At 36.3% G+C, this 21965-nt stretch overlaps 1 protein-coding gene across 7 annotated transcripts in view; it reads left to right on the forward strand.

Moving 5' to 3' along the window:
• ST7L (suppression of tumorigenicity 7 like) overlaps positions 1-21965 on the forward strand; it is a 125062-nt gene that overhangs the window by 41734 nt on the left and 61363 nt on the right. For 6 of the 7 annotated variants that reach the window (XM_046004036.1, XM_046004025.1, XM_046003988.1 and 3 more), the window contains 3 exons: positions 5475-5625; positions 9513-9605; positions 15744-15883. In XM_046004036.1, the coding sequence (XP_045859992.1) occupies positions 5475-5625; positions 9513-9605; positions 15744-15883 (384 nt within the window). The remainder of the gene's footprint in view (positions 1-5474; positions 5626-9512; positions 9606-15743; positions 15884-21965) is intronic. The other variant, XM_046003998.1, reaches the window with a different exon arrangement.

Here is a 21965-nt window from a genome sequence, read left to right on the forward strand (position 1 = left end):
TAATCCCATCTCCACACTGGCCATTGCCAGAGTTGTCTACCTAAATAGCAAAGCTGCTCTGCTTAAAGAGCTCTCCTTTTTCCCTATCACCTTTCTGATCTGGACCAACCCCTTAGTATTGCATATACAGAAACCCTTCACAGTCTGGGCCTGGCATCTGTCTCCAACCTTACTCTTTGCCTCTTCTGCTTTATTCCTTATCTCATTATTCCCTGAATTGGTCATGCCTCATCACGTCTCCCTACCTTTGCATATATACCTACTCTCTTCTCTACATGGCAAGTTTCTACTCATTCTTCAGGATCCTGCTCATCTGTTGCCTGTTCTGCTGAGGTGTCTTTATGTCTTTACCATTTTTCCCAAAGCAGAGATAATGGCTCTCTTCTCCATCCCTTCAATGCCTTAATCATATCTTGGGTTTGGTTTGGTTTGGTTTTTGGTCTGTTTATATGTCTCTTCCTTAGTTCCCTAAAAAAGAACTCGTATTTTACGTATCATTTTGTGTCTGAAACTGCTTGCACAGAACAGGCATTTAGTAAATGTTTGGTAAACAGACATATCTGTACTTTAGACTTATTTTGCTATAAAGACCTGTCTAAGTAAACAAAGTAAAATTTTAGATCCCATCAGTTTTTGGAATTTTGAAGCCATTTTATGTAATATTTTTATGAGTTTTTCTTAATGTTATTATTTTTGGCCTTTTAAGAATGGTAGTACAATTTCAGCATGGCCTTATTTCTTATAAAAATAACTCAGCTTTTAATGGAATACTATGTAACAATTAAAAATAATGAGCTAGATCTCCGTAGAAATAAGAAGAGATGTACAAGATATATTGTGAAGTAAAAAGTGAGTTACATAAAAGTTTGATCCCGTTTTTAAGGATGTTATGTGTAAAGAAATCGAGACAAATATAAGTTAGATTATCCTTTTCTCTTTATTTTTTTATTCTCCAAACTTTTTATTAAAACATTTATTTATTTTATGTTAGAGAGAGAGTGAGAGCACAAGAGCATGAGCAGGGGTAGGGGCAGAGGGAGAGATACACCCTAAAGCAGACCCCAAGCTGAGTGTCGAGCCCAATGTGGGGCTCAGTCTCACAACCCTGAGATCATGACCAGAGCTGAAACCAAGAGTCAAATGTTCAACTGACTGACCCACATAGGTGCTCTTATTCTCCACTCTTTTAATATAGTATTTCTACTGTATAATTCTGCACTGTTTAAATTTTTGTACAGTAAGCATGTACTTTCAGAAGCAGAAAAAAAAAAAAAAACCAAACCAACCACTCTTTAGTTTTCAACCTTTCGTATTCTTATTCACAAAAAAATAAAGTCTAGGTAGCAGAAGTTTGTTTTGTTTTGTTTTTAGTTTGCCCAGAGAGTTAAAAAATATCCTTAAGTAAAAACTGAAATATAAACATGAGTCTGAAGATATTTTAGCTATATATATCAGATCAGGAAGTGTTTAAGTGCCTACAGTGTAAGTGTAGTGTGCCAGGTGCTGTAGTAGAATATGAAGGATGTGGTTTCTCTTGTGTAGTAACTTACAGCTTATGCTGAGTAGAAGAAATTCCTGAGTAGCAGTTTGTGAAGGAGATAAAATAAGTTATAATCCTATAATTACCTATTTTAAAGATATTTTCTCTAAATTGAAAATTTTCCCATATATTTTGAGGATGAAACTTTATTTCAGTGTTTTATTGGAACTGAAACATAAGAATTATTTTGTTGTAAAGTCAGATTAGAAAGGACAGTTGCTTGTAGGTGAGACATGATGAAAAAATAAGATAGCATAAGGAAGATTTTTTTTTAGTGATTAAATGGCAAACATTTAAAAATATAAACCCATGAAGTCAGTTCCTAATAAACATGTCATATGTGTTTGACTACTATCTGAATTGTCACTCAGATCATTAAACAGTGAAAAGATAGATTTATAGTTGCTGTACAAAAAGGATTTTCTTGACATACTTAGTTGATATTTTCTCTAAGTTTTACTGAATAATTGTTAACTGAATATCTTTGGCTTACCAATTGCTACCAAGGTAGGTTTGGTTTAAAGTTTCAGGATTCTAAAACTCATTGAAAATCATTTGGGATATTTTTTCTCCTCTACCTGTAGAATGAAGCAGAATTTTAATGGAAAGGACTTGGTTTATGTATTTAAACAGTTTTCTTCTAAAAATGAGATACTCTTTTTGTGATGGCGATTCCATTGTGATTGCCGCTTTTTTTTCTTTTTTCTTTTTTCTTTTTTTTTGGCTTCCTACTGAAGAAGCTCTTAGTGCACTTGCTAAGAACATAAAGAGTCATGTCAGAGGTCAGCTATTTGAATCCATTTTCCCACAGTTGCCTGGTGCGAGTGATCTTTTACTGTGTTTTAAAAAAATGGGCAAGGATTAGAGAGGATTAGAAAGAATATTACCCTCCTGAACATAGGCCCAAGGCACCAAGGGGAGAGAACCCAACCAGGCAGCAAATGGGCTTTGCTTGACCAGGACACAACCTCTGCTGCATTCCTTTAAGAAACTGAATGGGAAATGTTAAGTCCCCAAACTGGATTAGTAAATAATCTCATAGCTTGTGACATCTGCTAAAATAAATTGATGAGTAGACTGCATTCTTACACTTTGAGGAGAGAGCCAGAGACATCAAGGTTAACTATTCTTTTTTCTTTTCCCCAGCTTTATTGCGGTATAGGAGTAAGAGTAATTAAAGATGAGCATTAAACTCAGTGAGTGCTGGAAAGGTACATTTCATTAAAAAACAAAAAATTGTGCTGTGAAGTGTGTAAACCTGGCGATTCACAGACCTGTACCCCTGGGGATAAAAATACATTATATATTTATTAAAAAAAAAAATTTGGAAGGGGAGGCGAACCATAAGAGACTATGGACTCTGAAAAACAACCTGAGGGTTTTGAAGGGTCAGGGGTGGGAGGTTGGGGGAACAGGTGGTGGGTAATGGGGAGGGCACGTTTTGCATGGAGCACTGGGTGTTGTGCAAAAAGAATGAATACTGTTACGCTGGAAAAATAAATAAAATGGAAAAAAAAAAGAAAAAATTATTTTAGCTATATTAATACAATGCATACATGTATATTGACTAATAAACTAAAGTTCAGTTTTGAAACCACTACACCTTTTTGTTTCTTCTTGCTTATAGCAGTTTTACAAAGTGTTTCACAAATTTCAGCTCAAATTTATGTCGTTTATCTCCTTAGTTTGTGTAACCTGAGGAACTTAGAATTTAAAGTTTGAGAATATATAATTTACAACACTTCTTAGGAGTGTTTCTCTATCTTTTATAATGGAAGTTAATGTGGTTTGGACCTTATGACACATAATTTGGTATCAAATTATGTAGAACCCGAGAGGTTGTTTCAGACCAGTCTAGTAGGGGAGAGGTACTCTGGTCTTGGTCTTTGGAGGAAGTATTTAGCTAACTAAATATTTTTTGAAGTTTTAAGTTGACCACTTTAATAGTAAAGATGATGTACAAGTGGTTAATTTTGCATCTTTCTTCATGTAATTAGTACATTTAATTAGACTGCTTTTGTTGTGGATTAAAATATTAAGACAAGTATTTTCTTTAAGAATTTAAGATATAATTTAATTTCATATGTGAATAAGAACTGACAGGCTGTAACTTCTTTAACAGGCACACTCACTAATTCCTTAAATGTATCTTGCTCTAAGCTTTGTTAACTTGTTTAAGTTGGCCTGTACGCCAACCTGCTGTGTCTCCCCAACCTGCCGCCCGATCTGTTCACCTACGTTTTACACATCATTTTATATCAATTTGAATTCCAAATTCCATCAAGTGGTTTATTCTTAACTCCTAAATCATAATTAATACCTCCTAAATGTATAGTTACCATATGACCCAGCACTTCCATTCCTAGGTATATACCCAAGAGAAATGAAAACATATGTTCACATAAAAACTTGTGCATGAATGTTTATTGCAGCATTATCCATAATAGCCAAAAGATGAAAACAACCAAATGTTCATCAAATAATGAATGGATAAATAAATGTGGTATATTCATATAATGGAATATTATTCAGCCACAAAAAAGAATGAGGTACTGGTATATGATATAACATGAATGTGCCTTGAAAACATTATGCAGAGCAAAAGAAACTGGTTAAAATAGACTATATATTATGGGATTCTCTTTGTATGAAATAGCAAGAGCAGGCAAATTTATAGAGATGCAAAGTAGATTAGTGGTTGCTTAGGGGGAATGGGGATTAGAGGGTAATAAAGGAGGAGGGTGGGATTCTTTTTGTGGTGATGAAAATGTACTAAAATTGACTGTGGTAATGGTTGTACATGTCTGTGAATATATTTAAAAACCATTGAGGGCGCCTGGGTGGCTCAGTGGGTTAAAGCCTCTGCCTTCAGCTCAGGTCATGATCCTGGGGTCCTGGGATTGAGCCCCGCATCGGGTTCTCCGTACTACGGGGAGCCTGCTTCCTCCTCTCTCTCTCTGCCTGCCTCTCTGCCTACTTGTGATCTCTGTCTGTCAAGTAAATAAATAAAATCTTTAAAGAAAATAAACCATTGGGTTGTACACTTTTTTTGAGTTGTACACTTAATTGGGTGAATTGTAAAATATGAATTATATCTCAATAAAGCTATTATTAAAAAACTGGGGCACCTGGGTGGCTCAGTGGGTTAAAGCCTCTGCCTTCGGCTCGGGTCATGATCCTGGGGTCCTGGGATCGAGTCCCACATCGGACTCTCTGCTCAGCGGGGAGCCTGCTTCCTCCTCTCTCTCTGCCTGCCTCTCTGCCTATTTGTGATCTCTGTCTGTCAAATAAAAAAAATAAAAATAATAAAATAAAAAATAGTATCTTCTATCCAAATTCTTATATACACTATTTATACCTCTAATAAAGCACTCAGCAGAGTCTTGTTATAATTATTAACTTAAGAAATCCGTCTTTCTCATTATATTAGGATGCTCCAGAGAATCTAGTGTTTCCTAACAAACATAGTGCTTTGCTCTCAGTAGATATTAATTTAATTGAACTTATTCACAATTAAGTTCCTCCATCTGTAAAATGAGAACGAGAGAAAAAAAGAATTGAATGTCACCACAAAATATTGTTCCAAAATTATATTTTATTATTTTTATGCTTAATTCTCTTTTGGAAAAATGGATATTTATTCTCACATTATTTCCTCAGCATGAGTTTCCATTACATATTTACCAAGGTCATAAATAAGCCATTTATCCCTTATTTTTGACTTTAGGAATAGTCTGATCTTTGGAATTGGCATATAGAAGCATTTTATATACATGTTTCAGTGTGACCCTCTTATCATCTCAACAAGCTTAATATTTTTTTAAAGCAAATTGACATTATAAAATTTGAATCTACATATTTGTGGGATTTGAACTTAACATTGTTTAATTTTTCATTTTTCTGTGGTATGTCTTTGTGTGTGTTATCTTTCTAGTACTTACTAGAGATGAAAAGTCTAATTTTACCTCCAGAACACATTCTGAAACGAGGTGATAGTGAAGCAATCGCCTATGCTTTCTTCCATCTTCAGCACTGGAAGAGAATAGAAGGTGCTCTTAATCTCCTACAGTGTACGTGGGAAGGCAGTAAGTATTCTTTTCCAAATGTACTACTAATCTTTCAGATTATTCATTGCATTCCCAAGCAGCCTTTTAAAATGAGATTATCTGAGTTTCCCTAGTATTATTGTTCAGATTGCTTTTACAGTGAACCCAGAGGTGTTTATTTGGTTTATTGGTAGGAGAAATACTTAACACACTTCCATTGATGTCACATTTAGAAAGAGCAAAATGAGAAACTGTTATAGTATTCTGCCACATGTTCTTTTAAATTACATATTTGTAAGGGAAAAAAATGAAAACTTACATTCCTTGATTTATAGGCTTTTTAATATGGTTGAGTTATTTTAATATTTTTAAAATTGGACTTTTGTTTTATTTTCTGATTTTACATCTTGAAACTATTTTCTTCACAACTAATATCAACTCTTGTTCTTTTTTAAAAATCTATTTTTTTATTGTGGTAAAATACACATAACATAGAAGTTACTATTTTAACCATTTAATTTATTTTTTTTTAAAGATTTTATTTATTTATTTGGCAGAGAGAGACCACAAGTTGGTAGAGAGGCAGGCAGAGAGAGAGAGAGAGGGAAGCAGGCTCCCTGCTGAGCAGAGAGCCCGATGCAGGACTCGATCCCAGGACCCTGAGATCATGACCTGAGCCGAAGGCAGCGGCTTAACCCACTGAGCCACCCAGGTGCCCTCCATTTAATTTATTTTTTTAAAGATTTTATTTTTAAGTAATCTCCACACCCAACATGGGGCTTGAACTCACAACCCTGAGATCAAATTACATACTCTGCCAACTGGGTCAGCCAGGCACCCCCATTTTAACAGTTTGAAAATGTACAGTTCAGTGGCGTTGTGTATATTCACATTGTTGTGCAACCATCACCATCATCTATCCCTAGATCTTTTTCATCATCCCAGTCTGAAAATTCTGTACGTATTAGACAGTAACACTCCATTTTTTCCCTCCTCTCCAGCCCCTGGTAACCATTCTGCTTTCTGTTTCTGATTTTGACTAGTCTGGATATATTCTATAGTGGAATCGTATAATGAGTGTTTGTCATATTAAATCAGGCTTACTTCAGTAGCATAATGTTGCAACACCCGTCAGAAACTCATTCCTTTTTAGAGCTGAATAATATTCCACTGTATGTATATACATACTTTGTTTATACATCCATCTGTCAGTGGACATTTGGGTTGTTACCACCTTTTCATTATTATGAATAATGCTGATATGAGTATGGGTATTGCAAATATTTGTTCAAGTTCCTGCTTTCAGTTCTTTTGGGTATATACCTACAAGTGGAACCGGTAGATTATATAATTCTATGTTTAATTTTCTGAAGAACTGTTTTACTATTTTCTGTGGCAGCTGTACCATTTTATATTCCACCAGCAATGCACAAAGGTTTCTCTTTCTCTGTTTCCTTGGCAACATTTGTTCTTTTTTTTTTTTTTATAATAGCCATACTAATGGGTGTGAAGTGGTATTTCATTGTGGGCTTGATTTGCATTTTCCTAATAATTAGTGTTGTTGAAAATTTTTTTATGTCCTAACTGGCCATTTGTGTATCTTCTTTGGAGAACTAGATTGTTTTTCAACTAATTACCAGATCCCTTATTTGTAACTTCCTAAAATCACTTAGAAAATGAAAAAGCTTAATCAAAATATTTTGTCAGTTGAATTCTTATAATGATTGTCTTGAAAAGTACACTCCTGCTATCAATAAAAATTCAAAAATAAATTCAATACTCATTAACTAGAATTGGTTAACCCCCTCAGTTCCCAAACTTTGTACTGAGGTACCTTGGGGCATTGTAGCAAATTCACAAGAGTGCTAGGGGATATTTAAAAATTTCAGTGGAAACACTGACACAATACTCAACATCTGTCAAGCATCATTCAAACTGTTAGCTCTGCATAGTTTAAGGTTTCACCATTAGGTGCCTCTCCATTCTCTATTTCTTTTGATGTCATAGCTTTGCAAAGCTGGGTTTTTCTTAATTGCTATGGTTAAAGGAAGTACCACACAAAAAAATTAATGTGGAACAAGAAATGAGGATGGCAGTGCCCAATCTGATTCCAAGGTTTTAAAAGTTATGTGGTGCCCAAGAGGTCCATACATGCCATTAGTAAGAAAATGAATTGTTTAAAAATGAAATAATTAGAGACACCTGGCTAGTTCAGTTGGTAGAACATACCGCTCTTGATCTTGGGGTTGTAGGTTCAAGCCCCATACTGTGTGTAGAGATTACTTTAAAAAAATAAAATCTTTTAAAAAATGAAATAATTGTTTTCCCCTTCATTTTATATATATATATATTTCCCTTTATATATATTTGTGTATATATACACACATATATTTTTTTTTCCTTTAATATATATGTATATTGGACCCACTATGTAAAGGGAACTGCTAGGTATTTCTTTCAGCCTAGGGACATCATAAACAGAGACATGAAGGGTACTGTGTATCCTTGAAGCAAGAGAATTTGGGAACCTCTGCATTAACTACTTGCTAAGGGTCAGGCACTATGCTTGCCACTGACAATATGCAGATTAATGAAACTGGGACTGCTAAAACTGAGGAGTGGAATGTCTTGGGGTAATTAGACTTCCTTTTGCTTTTTCTCTAGTAGTCTATAAGCTCCTCAAAACTAGGTCCTCTATCTCATTGATCCTGTATGTATCTTCAGTGCCTGATGTTCTGCCTTGCACATAGGAGGTTTTCAGTAAATATGGAACTTACATTGTGTTTCATAAATAATCTTCTTTATGAATGATTTCCTAGTGTTACCACTGATTTGTTCTGTGACTTTGGACAACTTCCTATGTTTATTGTGGCAGAACAAAATTCATGTTTTGACAGAAGTTTATAGAGCTAAGCACTAAAGGAAAAACAGAAACCTTATCACAATTTTTTTGAATTTTTATGAATACTCAGCTAGTTGAGTAGGTAACAAAGATTCCTTCTTTAAGAAGTCTGAAAGAGCTGATGATAATCTAGATCAGGGTTGGGTAAACTCATTATGTAAAGAGCCAGATGGTAAGTATTTAGTCTCTGTGGCCATAGCTGTGGCTATAACTACCCAAGTCTTGTAGCATGAAAGCAGCATTACATAATATAATGAACAAGCAGGGTTTTTTTTATTGACTTATTTATTTATTTATTTGACAGAGAGACATCACAAGTAGGCAGAGAGAGAAGGGGAAGCAGGCTCCCCGCTGAGTAGAGAGCCCAATGCAGGGCTCGATCCCAGGACTCCAAGATCATGACCTGAGCTGAAGGCAGAGGCTTAACCCTCTGAGCCACCCAGGCACCCCTGAACAAGCAGTTTTAACATCTGTATTCTAATAAATTTTATTTATAAATATATATATATCGGTCCAGGTCTGGTCAATGGGTGATGCTTTGGTGACCTCTGATCTAAGTTAAATTCTGCTTGTAGAAAATTTTAATGACATCTAACACATGAAGTTAGGAGCTGTTGAGAACTCTTATAGGTTGCTAACAGTTAAGGTCACAACAGTTATGTATGTGGCAATTTCATGAAGATTCCTGGAAGAAAAGGAATTCATACCCACAGAGTTAAGTCTGTTAAGTTGTGTTTATAGCCAGGAGACAGAGGCAAGAAGGATCCAGCCAGCCTTATCACCCATTACTCCCTTTAGTTTTATTCCAGCCAGATCATTCTATTCTCTAAACAAATCTTATTCTTCCTCTTAGTCCTTCTTTTGCTTACTTTGTTTCTTTCATCTAAAAGTATCTCTAAAAAAGGTAATAAATTCTATGTGAAAGTTTTATAAAGATATGTCTCCAAAATAGCTTCGATCTGTAGTATGGGATGAAAGTGAATCTGAATGGAATGTCAACCTGTGTATTTTTTTTTTTCCTCAGCTTTTAGAATGATTCCATATCCATTAGAGAAAGGTCATCTATTTTATCCTTATCCCAGCTGCACAGAGACTGCTGATAGAGAGCTATTACCTAGTAAGTAAATATTCTAGTTTTCCTAGTACTTGTGAGATTGTTTTTCGTAGTATTTTTCTCATAGTAAAACTGCCTTTGGTTGAAATTCAGGATACTGTTTAAAATATTACTTTAGCCACTTCTTGGATATAGTTGCATAAGTTCATTCCCATGTATTTTTGGGGTAAAATGCTATATGAGATGCAATGAAGAACACAAAAATTGAAGATATTAAAAAGAGCAGTCATCTTAGACATTTGAAGAAGTAATAATACCAATCCTTCACAAACTCTTTTCAGAAAAGAAAGGAAGAAAGAACACTTCCCAGCTTATTTGTGAGACCAGTATTACCCTGATACCGAAACCAAAGACATTACAAGAAAACTATAGAACGATATCCCTCATGAATATAGACACAAACATGGTCAACAAAATATTAGCAAACTGAATCCAGCCACATATAAAAAAGATTATACTCCAGAGCAAGTGGAATTTACGTCACAAATGCAAGTGTTTTAACATCTCAAAAGGCAGTGCATCATGTTAAGAGAATAAATGACAACGAATGCGGGAAAAGCGGCTGACAAAAATCCAACAACGATTCATGGTAAAAATTTTGAACAAACTAGGGATAAAAGAGAATTTCCTTAACCTGACAAACAGCATCTACAAAAACCCCACAGTTGACAGGATCCTTAATGGTGATTTTATGATTTAAACATTGAACGCTTTCTCCCTAAGATTAGGAATAAGGCAGGGATGTCTGCTCTCCCCACTCCTCTTCAGCATTGTACTGGAGATCCTAATCAGTGCAATCAAGGCAGAAAAAAAAATAAATAAATAAAAGGAATTTATGTTGGAAAGGAAGAAGACCTGTCTTTTTTTTTTTAGTATTTTATTTATTTGACAGAGAGAAATCACAACTAGGCAGAGAGGCAGGCAGAGAGAGAGGAGGAAGCAGGCTCCCCACGGAGCAGAGAGCCCGATGCGGGGCTCGATCCCAGGACCCTGGGATCATGACCTGAGCTGAAGGCAGAGGCTTTAACCCACTGAGCCACCCAGGCGCCCCAGAAGACCTGTCTTTATTCACAGATGACATCATGTTCTCTGTAGGAAATCCTAAGAAATTCATAAAAATACTTTAGATCTAATAAACAAGTTCAGCAAGTTTGCAAGATATAATATCTGCATATAAAACTTAGTTGCATATTTATATACTGGCAGTGAGTAATCAGCCCAAAAATGAACTTTAGAAAACATTTCTAATCACAGTAGCATCAAAAAGAACAAACAATTTAGGAATAACTTAACAAAAGAAATACGTGTCTTGTATGCTAAAAACAATGTAATTTGCTGGGAGAGATTAAAGAAAATCTAAGTAAATGGAGAGAGATTCCATGTTTATTAATAGGAAAACCCAATATTATTTATATGGCAATTCTCTCCAAATTGATCTATAGATTCAATACAATCCCTACTAAAATCCCGGGAGGGATTTTGCAAAAACTGACAAGTTGACCTCAGAATTTATATGGAAAGGTACAACACTCAGAATAGCCAAAACAATCTTTACAAAGGATGAAATTAAAGGGACTACACTTTCCAGTTCTAAAAAGAGCAGTCATAGACTTAGGGGCAGAATCAGATGTAAATAGGGTTATGATCGCTGAGAGTCTCATTGAGTTCTTGGTTTCAGGAAGGCAGACCTCAAAAGAATGATCTATACTTATTTGTCTCAGCTGCCTTATCCACTCACTTTTCTTCTCTGTGAACTGGTAAATTTATGTGTAACTTTTCTTTTTATGATTTATCCAATAAGTAAGCATGCTGAAGGTTATAAACACTAGCACCATATTTCCTTAGGTGATATAAACCCGCGCCACAGTTTTTACAGTTCTGGGGCCATTAGAACTCAAGTCAAAGAAGGAAAGTTGCAGTTTTACAGCCAACAAACATAGTGAGCTGAAAAGTCCAAACAAACAGATGAAAATATAGGAGAGATTATGGAAGTCGAGTATGCTGATATTTTTCTCCCAGGGTCTTTTATTTTCTTCCATCCTCTGAGATAAGTTATCTGTTTTTCTTTGAACTCTCAAAGTACTTCGTGTACTTCTTAACCTCCCCCTTCTAGATTGTAAACTTGGAGGCCAGGATTCTCTTTATCATCCCTCTATGCATCTCTGTAATGTTCACAGTGAAAATTGATATTCAGTAAATATTTTAACTAGTCAAATTTATTAATTTCTTTTTTTTTTTTTTAGTTTCAGAGGTAGAGTTTAGTGATTCATCAGTTGCATATAAAACCCACTGCTCATTACATCAAGTGCCCTCCTTAATGTCATAAATGGGCCAAATACATTGCTAGTACCCAGCAAAAATATTAAATTTTAGTACCTTTTCCTCCTTATCCTACTCCAAACTCCCGAACTGCTCACAAGTTAGTAGAAAAACTGATAAACCATGTGTTAAGTGCTGCATATATGAAATAGATTATAAGGAAGCTGGAATGGGAAGTGCATATCTCTCTAAGGCCAGGGATGATTCCCAAATCTGACTTGATTGACTTGAAGAATGGGAAATCCATTATACAGCAGGAGGAGCAGGTTTGGGAATAGGAGTGGGGGGAAGTAAATAAATTCAGGCTTTGAGTATGTTGCATGTATACTAGGTATGTGTGTGTGTATGCACATGTGTATGAACGTATTCTTAAATATTTTATTACATAATCTAGTACCTATATATACACATATTTTTTATATCTCTAAATAATATGCGGGTCTAAGATATAAGATATATATGTATATAAATACATGTACATTATATAAATAGTAAATGTTGTAGGTATTCTTTGGGTAATAGCTGTTTTAAACTTCAAAAGAATTTGATAGGAGAAGATTGGATTATCTCAAAGAATCTAAAGGCAGCAATTCTAGTCAGACCTCAGAAGGCACTAGAACCAGAAACTAGAAGGCTATCAGGATTTCTAGGAGTCAGTTATCTGTATATCTCTATCTCTGGCTGCCTTTTTCTGTCTCTTCTATTCACACTTCTCTTTTTCTCCTTTCCCAACTCCATCTCCTCTCTGTATGAGCTCTCATTTCTGCTACTCAGTGTGTCTGCTTCATTTTTCTATCTTTGTCATTCGGCTTTCTCTTCTCGGACACTCATGTACCAAACTTGATGCCCTTACATGGCTCTACTTTACACATCATCAGTTCAAGCAAATAATAACCATGAATAAGATCTCAGTCCAGCTTCTAAAACTTCTGGAAGAGAAAGAGCATGGATTTATCCAGGTGTTTATTCCTGGTGCAGTTAGCTGTGGCCTAGGGATGGGGTCAGGTTGTATAAACAGGACTCCTGGGGGCTCCACTCTCTCTTTCTCTCTGCATTGCTCTATGTCACCAAACCAACTTGGGAATCCTCATTTTCTGGGCATGGATGAAATCACTAAAGGAGACTGTGTAGGTGAGAAGTAAACTCAGAGTGGAACCATGAGGGCACAAAAATGTTGAAGGAATGGGTGTCTGATAAGGTGTTGGGAAGATTCAGTGAAGGAGTGGTCAGAGAGACAGGACAAGAACCAGAACTAGATAGGCTAAGAACTAAAAGGAGGCAAAAATTTCCAACTGAGGAGGAGTATCTGATATCAAGGAAGGTGATTACTACCAAGAATCCATTGACTCTGGCAATTAGAAGGTTATTAGTCAAAGAAATTTTGTTTTCTTTCCTACAGTGGTGCTGGTAGTAGTTGTTGTTGTTGTTTTTCCATGTATAGAAACAAGGATATTTAAGCAAAGAAATCAGTCTTTGGAATTATGGAACATCAATATGCAAGAGTGTATTATATTGGGTTAATATGTTTAGCCTAATATAATGCCTCCCCCAAATCATTACAAAAGTTCCCTGATATAGGCCAATTTTACAAAGTAATATGAATAAAATCAGGGTAATTATTATGTACTGCCAGAGTCACAGGCTATAAGAATGGAGAGTTTGCTTTTTTTAGCAGGCCTTTATTATTTCTAGGGTACTTACACATTTGCAAATCCAGGAGGTAGAAGAGGAGGGATATGCTGGGGGTTTTGTTTGATTATATTATTTGTTCTGAGAGCATTTGTCTGTCTCGGACTGTGGTAGAATGCACACATTTTTAATAATGTGGAGTTCTAATACCCAGGAGTACTTAATGTTTTTTTGTTTTCAATTCTCCTTCAACCTTGATAGGACTTACAGCATTCTGGAATTTGCTTATGAACCTTATAAGTTCAGACTTGAACTATTCCCTTAGTTCACATAGCTATTTAGTTGTCTTTTATGCCTCCTGATAAATTTTTCTCTACAAGCCAGTGATGAAATTTGAACTTTACTTCCAAGGGAGTGTTTTTGTACTAGTCATCCATTATACTGATGTATTGGCCAAATGTTGACTGACAAACAAATCTACAGAAAGCAGTCCAGGGGGCACCTGGGTGGCTCAGTGGGTTAAGCCTCTGCCTTTGCCTTCTGCTCGGGTTGTGATCTCAGGATCCTGGGATCAGGCCCCGCATGGGGCTCTCTGCTCAGCGGGGAGCCTGCCCCCACCCCCGCCGCCTACTTGTGATCTTTCTCTGTGTCAGATAAATAAATAGAATCTTAAAAAAAAAAGAAGAAAGAAAGAAAGAAAGCAATCCAAAAAGAAAAAAATTTGGTCTCTCCTGAAATATAAAAGGCTTATATTTTAGGAAATTATCTTACTAAAGTTATATCGTTTTCTACCTTGTAAAGTGGAAATAATACTGTCTATCTCTTAAGGCTGTTGAAAAAATAAAACTAATATAAATTAAAGCACTTTGTAAATCATAAAATGCTATACAGTTTAATTAATTATCAGTGTTGCTGTTTCTCACGTGATAGGAAATTTAGTAAGCATTGGTATACATAAGTGTTCCCTGTCTTTGCAAGTACCATAGCTTATTTCCTTGGTTTGCTGGAAGAAGTTGACCTCTTATGGTTGAGGGACAGGGCAAAAGGGACTGCTGGTTTTTTGGATCCGGAAAATACAATGTTGTCCACAGCTTCTAATGTTTATAACTTTTAAAAAAAAAATTCAGATTTGGTGTGCTTTTACTTTAAATGTGACTCAAACCTGTGGAAATTTTCTGGATTTTTAATGAGTTCAGTTTTTGGCTTATACTTTTAAGCATAGTATAAGACATAAAAAATATGGCTACCAAAGGAAACTTAGGTGTAATCTTCTCTGTGAATCATTATGTTGAATAAAAGTGAAATTTATAGCTGACCTTGATTCAGCACTGAATTAGTCATCCCTTACTTATGCAGGATATTACATCAGGAATTCCTGGGTTTGTGTCCAGCCCTAAGCAGTCAACTTCCTGGACTAATGAAGTCCCAGAATAGTTCTCAGTTTAACAGATATTTATTGAGCACCTACTGTGTGCCAAGCATGGTAATAGGCTCATGTCAGCATTGGTATTCATGTATTTTCAATCAAATTTCAAGTAAGATATAAGTACTTGAATACTATTAGTAATGAAATATCCAGTCCTTAGAAAAATAATACCTGAGTTAATGTGGGAATGTGATAAGGTAAGACAAGGGACTTTATTTATGCTCAGAATCCTAGGGCTTTGGTGTTCTGGTTCAGTTTTTATGGTGCTCTATGAAATGCCACACATAGAACATTTATTAATAACTGGGTAAAATTATGGCTCTGAGAAATCTGCAACCACACTTCTGTCTCTTGAATTCCCGAAGAGAAGGAATTATGACACCTCACATTTAGGGACTTACAGTGTTCATCATAACAACTCCATAGCAACTATGAGAGGGTTTAGCAATTTATTCAAGATCACACAGCTAATAAGTGACAAAGCTCTTTTTCAAACCACCTCAGCATGACTTTACAATTAGTGTTCTTTCCCACGATGCCATCCTATTCCCATCGCTGGCACAGTCATCTGGCTCTGTAGATATACCGTTGCTGCTGGAATAAATAATGGATAACTTTCTTCTACCTTACTTAGCCAGAGGTGCCTTGTTCTTTTTTAAAACAATTATTTTCCTTTTTCGTTTCAAATGTTGTTTGAAAATACCAAAACTGGCTTACACTGTATTTATTCTCTAATAAAATCCATTTCTGCCTTTTCTCCCTTGCAGCCTTTCATCATGTTTCTGTTTACCCAAAGAAGGAGCTTCCTTTTTTCATCCATTTCACAGCAGGACTGTGTTCTTCTACAGCAATGATAGCTCTTCTCACACACCAGTTTCCTGAAATCATGGGTGTTTTTGCTAAAGCTGTAAGTATGATCTCAAGGACTTGTGTAGAGTATTTGTAAAACACATAAGAAACCATCTCTGATCTGTTTGTGCTAAACCAGCTGATCAGGGCAAGATGTTTGTTACCATAAATTACAGGAATTGATTTGTCAAGTTGCTGCCATAAATATGTCAAACATAAGTTTTTGGTGACTTGAGCTATATTTTTGTTGCTTAAAAGTTTAAAGAATACAGTGGTACAACATGGTAAAGTTGGTCTTCGTAGATCACTTTTGGTGGTAAATATAGCACTTGTTCCTAACTAAGGAATAACCCAATTCTTTTCAATGCTTTCTTTTTGGCATTTAAAAAAAAATTCCCTATTTGGGAAACAATTCCCTATTTCAATTTTTCTGTTTAAATGAAATTATTAATGATAAAGTCTGCTGATGGAGAGTAAGTAGGTAAGACAGACAGATGGAGCATTCGCCTGGGTACAGAATGTGCTTCTTTACTCAAAGCTTCTCACTGTTTTATCTGCGTGTTCTTAATTGGCCTTCCCCAACCTTGGGTGTAGAACCATGGATAGACCTTTATTTTCATTTTTTCCTTTAATTTGAACTACTTCCCCATTTCCTGAGCCGAGTCCAAATGGTACATGCAGACTGATATTAGAGAGACTGTCCCATGATTATTTACTCACTGTCCCATGATTATTTACTCTTCTACACAAACTTAGTAATTAATGTCACTGGCTCAAAGCAAAATTACCAAAGCAAAATTACCAAAGAGAAGTCCCTTTAAGTTGATAAGCCTTTAAAAACAGGTCTTTTTTTTTTATTAACATATAATGTATTATTTGTTTCAGGGGTACAGGTCTGTGAATCATCAGTCTTACATAGTTCACAGCACTCTCCATAGTACATACCTTCCCCAATGTCCATCACGTAGCCACCCCATCCCTCCCATCCCCCTCTCCTCCAGGAACCCTCAGTTTCTTTCCTGAGATTAAGAGTCTCTTATGGTTTGTCTCCCTCTCTGGTTTCATCTTGTTTCATTTCTCCCTCCCTTCCCCTATGATCCTCTGTCTTGTTTCTCAAATTCCTCATATCAGTGGGATCATATGATAATTGTCTTTCTTTGATTGACTTATTTTGCTTAGCATAATACTCTCTAGTTCTATCCATGTTGTTGCAAATGGCAAAAATTTCATTTTTGATGGCTGCATAATATTCCATTGTATGTATGTACCACATCCTCTTTATCCATTCATCTATTAATGGACATCTGGGCTCTTTCCATAGTTTGGCTCTTGTGGATACTGATGCTGTAAACGCTGGGGTGCATGTGCCCCTTTGGATCACTATGTTTGTATCTTTAGGGTAAATACCCAGTAGTACAATTGCTAGGTCGTAGGTAGGGTAGGTCTATTTTCAACTTTTTGAGGAACTTCCATACTGTTTTCCAGAGTGGCTGTACTAGCTTGCATTCCCATCAACAGTGTGGGAGGGTTCCCCTTTCTCACATCCTCACCAACACCTGTCGTTTCCTAACTGGTGAATTTTAGCCATTCTGAGTGGTGTGAAGTGGTATCTCACTGTGGTTTTGGTTTGTATTTCCCTGATGCCGAGTGATGTTGAACACTTTTTCATGTGTCTTTTGGCCATTTGGATAAAAATGGGTCTTTCTTATACATCTTCACATTTTCAAACACAGAAGAAAAATGCTAATTCATTTCAGTCCCAAATCAAAAAGCACTGAGAACTGTAGAAACACTAGCCCTTACTCGGCAATGTAATTTCTATATTTTTCTCTATATGCATCTGTTTTAACTCCCTTTTTCCTCACAATCTTTTTTGCTGCCTTAAGAACAGTTTATTTGGTGCCTTAAAGATTAGTTGGTTTTCTTCTGGCACCAGGAGTAAAAGCACTGGTTTCCCTTTTTCCCTGAAGGTCAGCTGTATAATGTGTTAAGTTGCCACTGGCAGTAGGCCTAGCAGTCTGAGACTGCACTTGATTCTGGGTCAGTCTTCAAGGAGAATGACTTTCCACTATTGTTCAGGGAGTATAGATATTTGGGTTGGAAACTGTTTCCTTTTGGTGTAAAAGCGAAGTGTAGTGATTGTACGGTAACTTGTTCGCAGTAGTGCTGGCTGGGGAGCGAGTGCATCTCAAACTGAGATGACCTTACTGTATACTCTGGCATGGAAAAAAATTGACTGGAAAGGGAATCCTATCCATTTAAGAACTGGAAAAATATATGCAGCTGTGTATTTGAGATCACAGGCAAGCGGTGGGAAGAATGGTCCTTGGCGTTCTCTCAGGGCATTGGAAAGGAGGTAAAATGGAGTGAGGGAGAAATTTAGAATCTAGAATCGATATGTAGCATATGTTAGTCATGTACTTCCATGAGATACTGGTTAAAATTAGTGCAGAGTGCATTCACTGTCTGCTGTAGCCATCAATGTTAGTATGTAGTATCTGTCTTTATCTGAGACATGGCTGATGCTCCAGAAGAGTCTTTAAGATTACATAGCACAAGCTCCTTAGTATTCCTCTAGCAGAGTCTGAATGAATAAATGAATGAATGAAAAAACTGAAAGCTGCTTTTTTAGGCCAAAAGTTATTAATTTACTGTGGTTCTAGGTAGTGAGCAATAAACAGGCATTTACCTGTTTATTACCATCCTTGGATATTTGTATAGTTGGTCACATATAGTTAAAAATGTGCCTCACAGCAAACTTTTATAGCCACATTTTATCCAGTGGTCTTTACATGTACATTTTTAGTTCCTAAAAGCTAAATATTTACTCAGGGTACCTGCACACCAATATTTGCCATGCAGCAATACCAAGGGCAGGTTCCATTGAAGAATTTATGAAAAGTGATTACATGCAGGCCATCCTCAGCTTATAAACACAACGTAAAAATGCCTACCAGCCGGCTAGCCAGGAGGGAGCTAGAGGCTCAAATTCTACTTCTTTCCCTATTTACTTACTGGCCTATGCAGTAGGAGCTTCACCGTCACCCAGAAACTTGTTAGAAAGCAGAACCTCCGGTGCCACTTGCAACTTCCTGAATCTGCACTTTAGCAAGGCCCCCAGGTGATCCTATATGCACTTCTAAAACTTGAGAAGCCCTGCTGTCCTCTCCCAGCAACAGGAGGAATTTATAAGGCCTGGAGAGTGCCACCTCTTCCGTAGAGAGGTGCAGTGTTACAGGATAGCAATGAGCGTAGGCTCTGGAGCCAGACTGCTTTCCTTTGAGTTCCAGCCCTGACACTTACTGGCTGTGCAACTTTGGGTAAGTTACTTAACCATTTCTCCCCCTCATAGGCACTTGTGAGGGTTAGATGAGTTTAAAATATGACAGGTGTTTAGAACCATGTCTGTCCACAGTAGAAACTAGGGAAGTGTTACTGTTGTCGCCACCCATCATTGTCATCATTATCACCAAAGTGCAGCTGTGATGAGAAATCCTAACCCCCTCACGGTTGGGAGGAGCTATGTCCTGCTAGTAAACTCAAAATGTATTTTCCCATAGAAATTGCAGTATAAGTGGTGGCTAGGTGTCATTTAAATAGTACTGCTGGTGCTTATGTGTATTTGTACCACCAAAAGTGGAGAAATGTTTCAGGTTGTAAGTCCTGGCAAACTGCCTTGTAGAACATCAAATATTGACAAATTGCAAACTGCCTATGTTAGGATTTTCAATTAGGTCAGATCTTTGATAGCCAAATATAATGGAAATTAATCTATTTAGTCAGGCAAAGCAATTTAAGAAAACTGCCCAAATTTTTTCCATTGTTATGGTCTCTTTGTATTGGTCTCTTCCTCATCTGATATATTTTTATATTAGCTCATATAATAGAGTAAATTTAATTTGAATTTGTGAAAATACGTTTGTTACAAAAATTGCTTTTTTGGTGAAACAAGGCACTAGGGATTAATGGTTTTTTATAATCCTCACTGTGCCTCAGATTAAGATAAATGGAAGAGTAACTAGAATGGTTAGTGGTTTTAGTGCCCTATCTTTTGCATGTACGAAGCTGTGTGGAATAAGACTTCAGTTTCAGCAAGTTAGGGCTTTCTTTCTAGATTTTTCTCCTGGCTGAGATGAAAACCAAGCCTGACATTTGACATAGAGCAATAAAAAAAAAAAAAAATTGCAAAAATCCCTGGAGATGTGGAATGTGCTGATATCAGAGCTGATACTCTCCAAGGCCAGAATTCCTGAAAAAGGAAAAAGTGCTTTTAAGTGGTAGGTCATTTTCTCACCTGCTTTGAAGCCTGCTGGGTTAAATATGAGAGTTCAAAGTAAGGGTAGCCAGCAAACCAAATGAACTGGAATCTGATTCTGCTTATCTGAAAGGAGCTTCTTTATTTAAGAGCAGCACTGCCCTCTCCTTAGAGAACCAATCTTCATCTAGCCTGGCCCCTTTCATTTCTCTCCTGCAAGAAAAGCTTTCTTCTTACTAAGTCTTGGAAGGGTGTTATCACAGCAGTGAAGACTATAGATGGTCTTTGGGGGTTTCACTGACTTACTGATGAATTCAGGCTTGTGGCATGTGAGTTTAGTACTTTGAATTCAGAAGTGTGTTTGCATATAAAAACCCCTAGTTGGGTTTTAATGAAATAAAATAGCTAGCCTTTGCAACCTGGCAGAAAAAGGTGTTAGTGGGCAAAGATAGGGATCAGAAAGATTCCCAAATAAATAGTTTGTTTCACTAAAGCAAAACTTTGTTGAAATCTGTTTCACTGAACACATAACTGTAGCTGTATTGAGGTGGGAATGGGCCCTGTTTCCACATATTTTTACTAATCTTTATGTGGGAAAATGTGGTTGGACATGCCAGTGATGAATTTCTGAGCAACTCATAATTGGCTGGCTCCAGTGTAACTAGGGCCTAACAATCTGCTTGATTAATTCTTTAAGGACTACATTAGCCAAGTTGTATGATTTCCAAAGATATAGAAGGTCAGATGTTATGCTAACAAAAGACCTTTCTACAGAATGTTCCAGTGGGATTTCTTCAACCCCTTCCCAAAAATAATTAACATTTTTCTCCCCAAATTACATTTAAAAAAATAATAAGCAGAAATAAATGCCAAGTATGTTTTACTGAATAGTTATCGAAACTTTTGAGGTTGGTACGCTATTCTCATCATTTTTTTTTCAGGGCAAAGACCGTCTTCATACCTAGGGGAGTTTATAGATAATTATAACTTTATATTGATATATACCAGTGGAAAAATTTATTACTTCTAAAGGTTCCTAATTTTCCATTGTTATAACCATGACATGAAACCTGTTCATAGGAGGAAGTGATTTTTTATATTCTCCATCTGATTTCATTCATACTAAAAACCTTTGAAAGTTGTGTCCCTCTTTATTAAATACTTGGGGCCACATTCAGAAATTCAACTAACAAGTAAAACAAGTTTCTTCACTTTGTTTGAAAATGGATTACTTTTCAAACCTGTGAGACTTCTTTAGTTCCTAAGAACTGACATAGTTTTTAAAACATTTTGAATTGCAGCTAAGCTTATAGTCCCACAAAATATTTTTCTGTAACCATACTATTTCCACAGCAATATATCTGAGGCATTTCCCAGAGATCATACTGATAATGAAAGCCCATTGAGTGACAGGTCAAAACATTTTGTATGTTTACATTTTTGTTCTCTTGCTAGTGCCACTGAATTCAATCTTTATTTGGGCAGTCTAGCATATTCCTATTTTGATTTTCTTAATTAATTGGGATATTTCTAGCAAGAGAAAAGAGGTTCTCTACTTCTATTAGGGGCATTTCTCATGCTTCATTCTGATTGTTCTTCAAAAAGAACCAGACTGAAGTTTGTGATATTGCTGTTACACTTCTTAATCCATTTTTTCTGAGTACTAAACTCTTCTTTTCAAAGAGGAGGAAAAAAGAATAAAAGTCAAGACAATGTACTTTTTAATGCATGTTTATACCCCTTCCCCAGGGTTTCCTTCAGTTGTGAAGTTTGTGGAAAACATGTTCTTTCCCTCTTAACATGTGCCTGTCAAGTGTGAAGTTCACAAAAACTTTCCTTGAATTTATTTGGCAGTATTTTTAATCATCCTTTCCCACTCAAAGCA

Source organism: Meles meles, chromosome 1, assembly GCF_922984935.1.
Source record: "Meles meles chromosome 1, mMelMel3.1 paternal haplotype, whole genome shotgun sequence".
Classification (NCBI taxonomy): Eukaryota; Metazoa; Chordata; class Mammalia; order Carnivora; family Mustelidae; genus Meles; species Meles meles.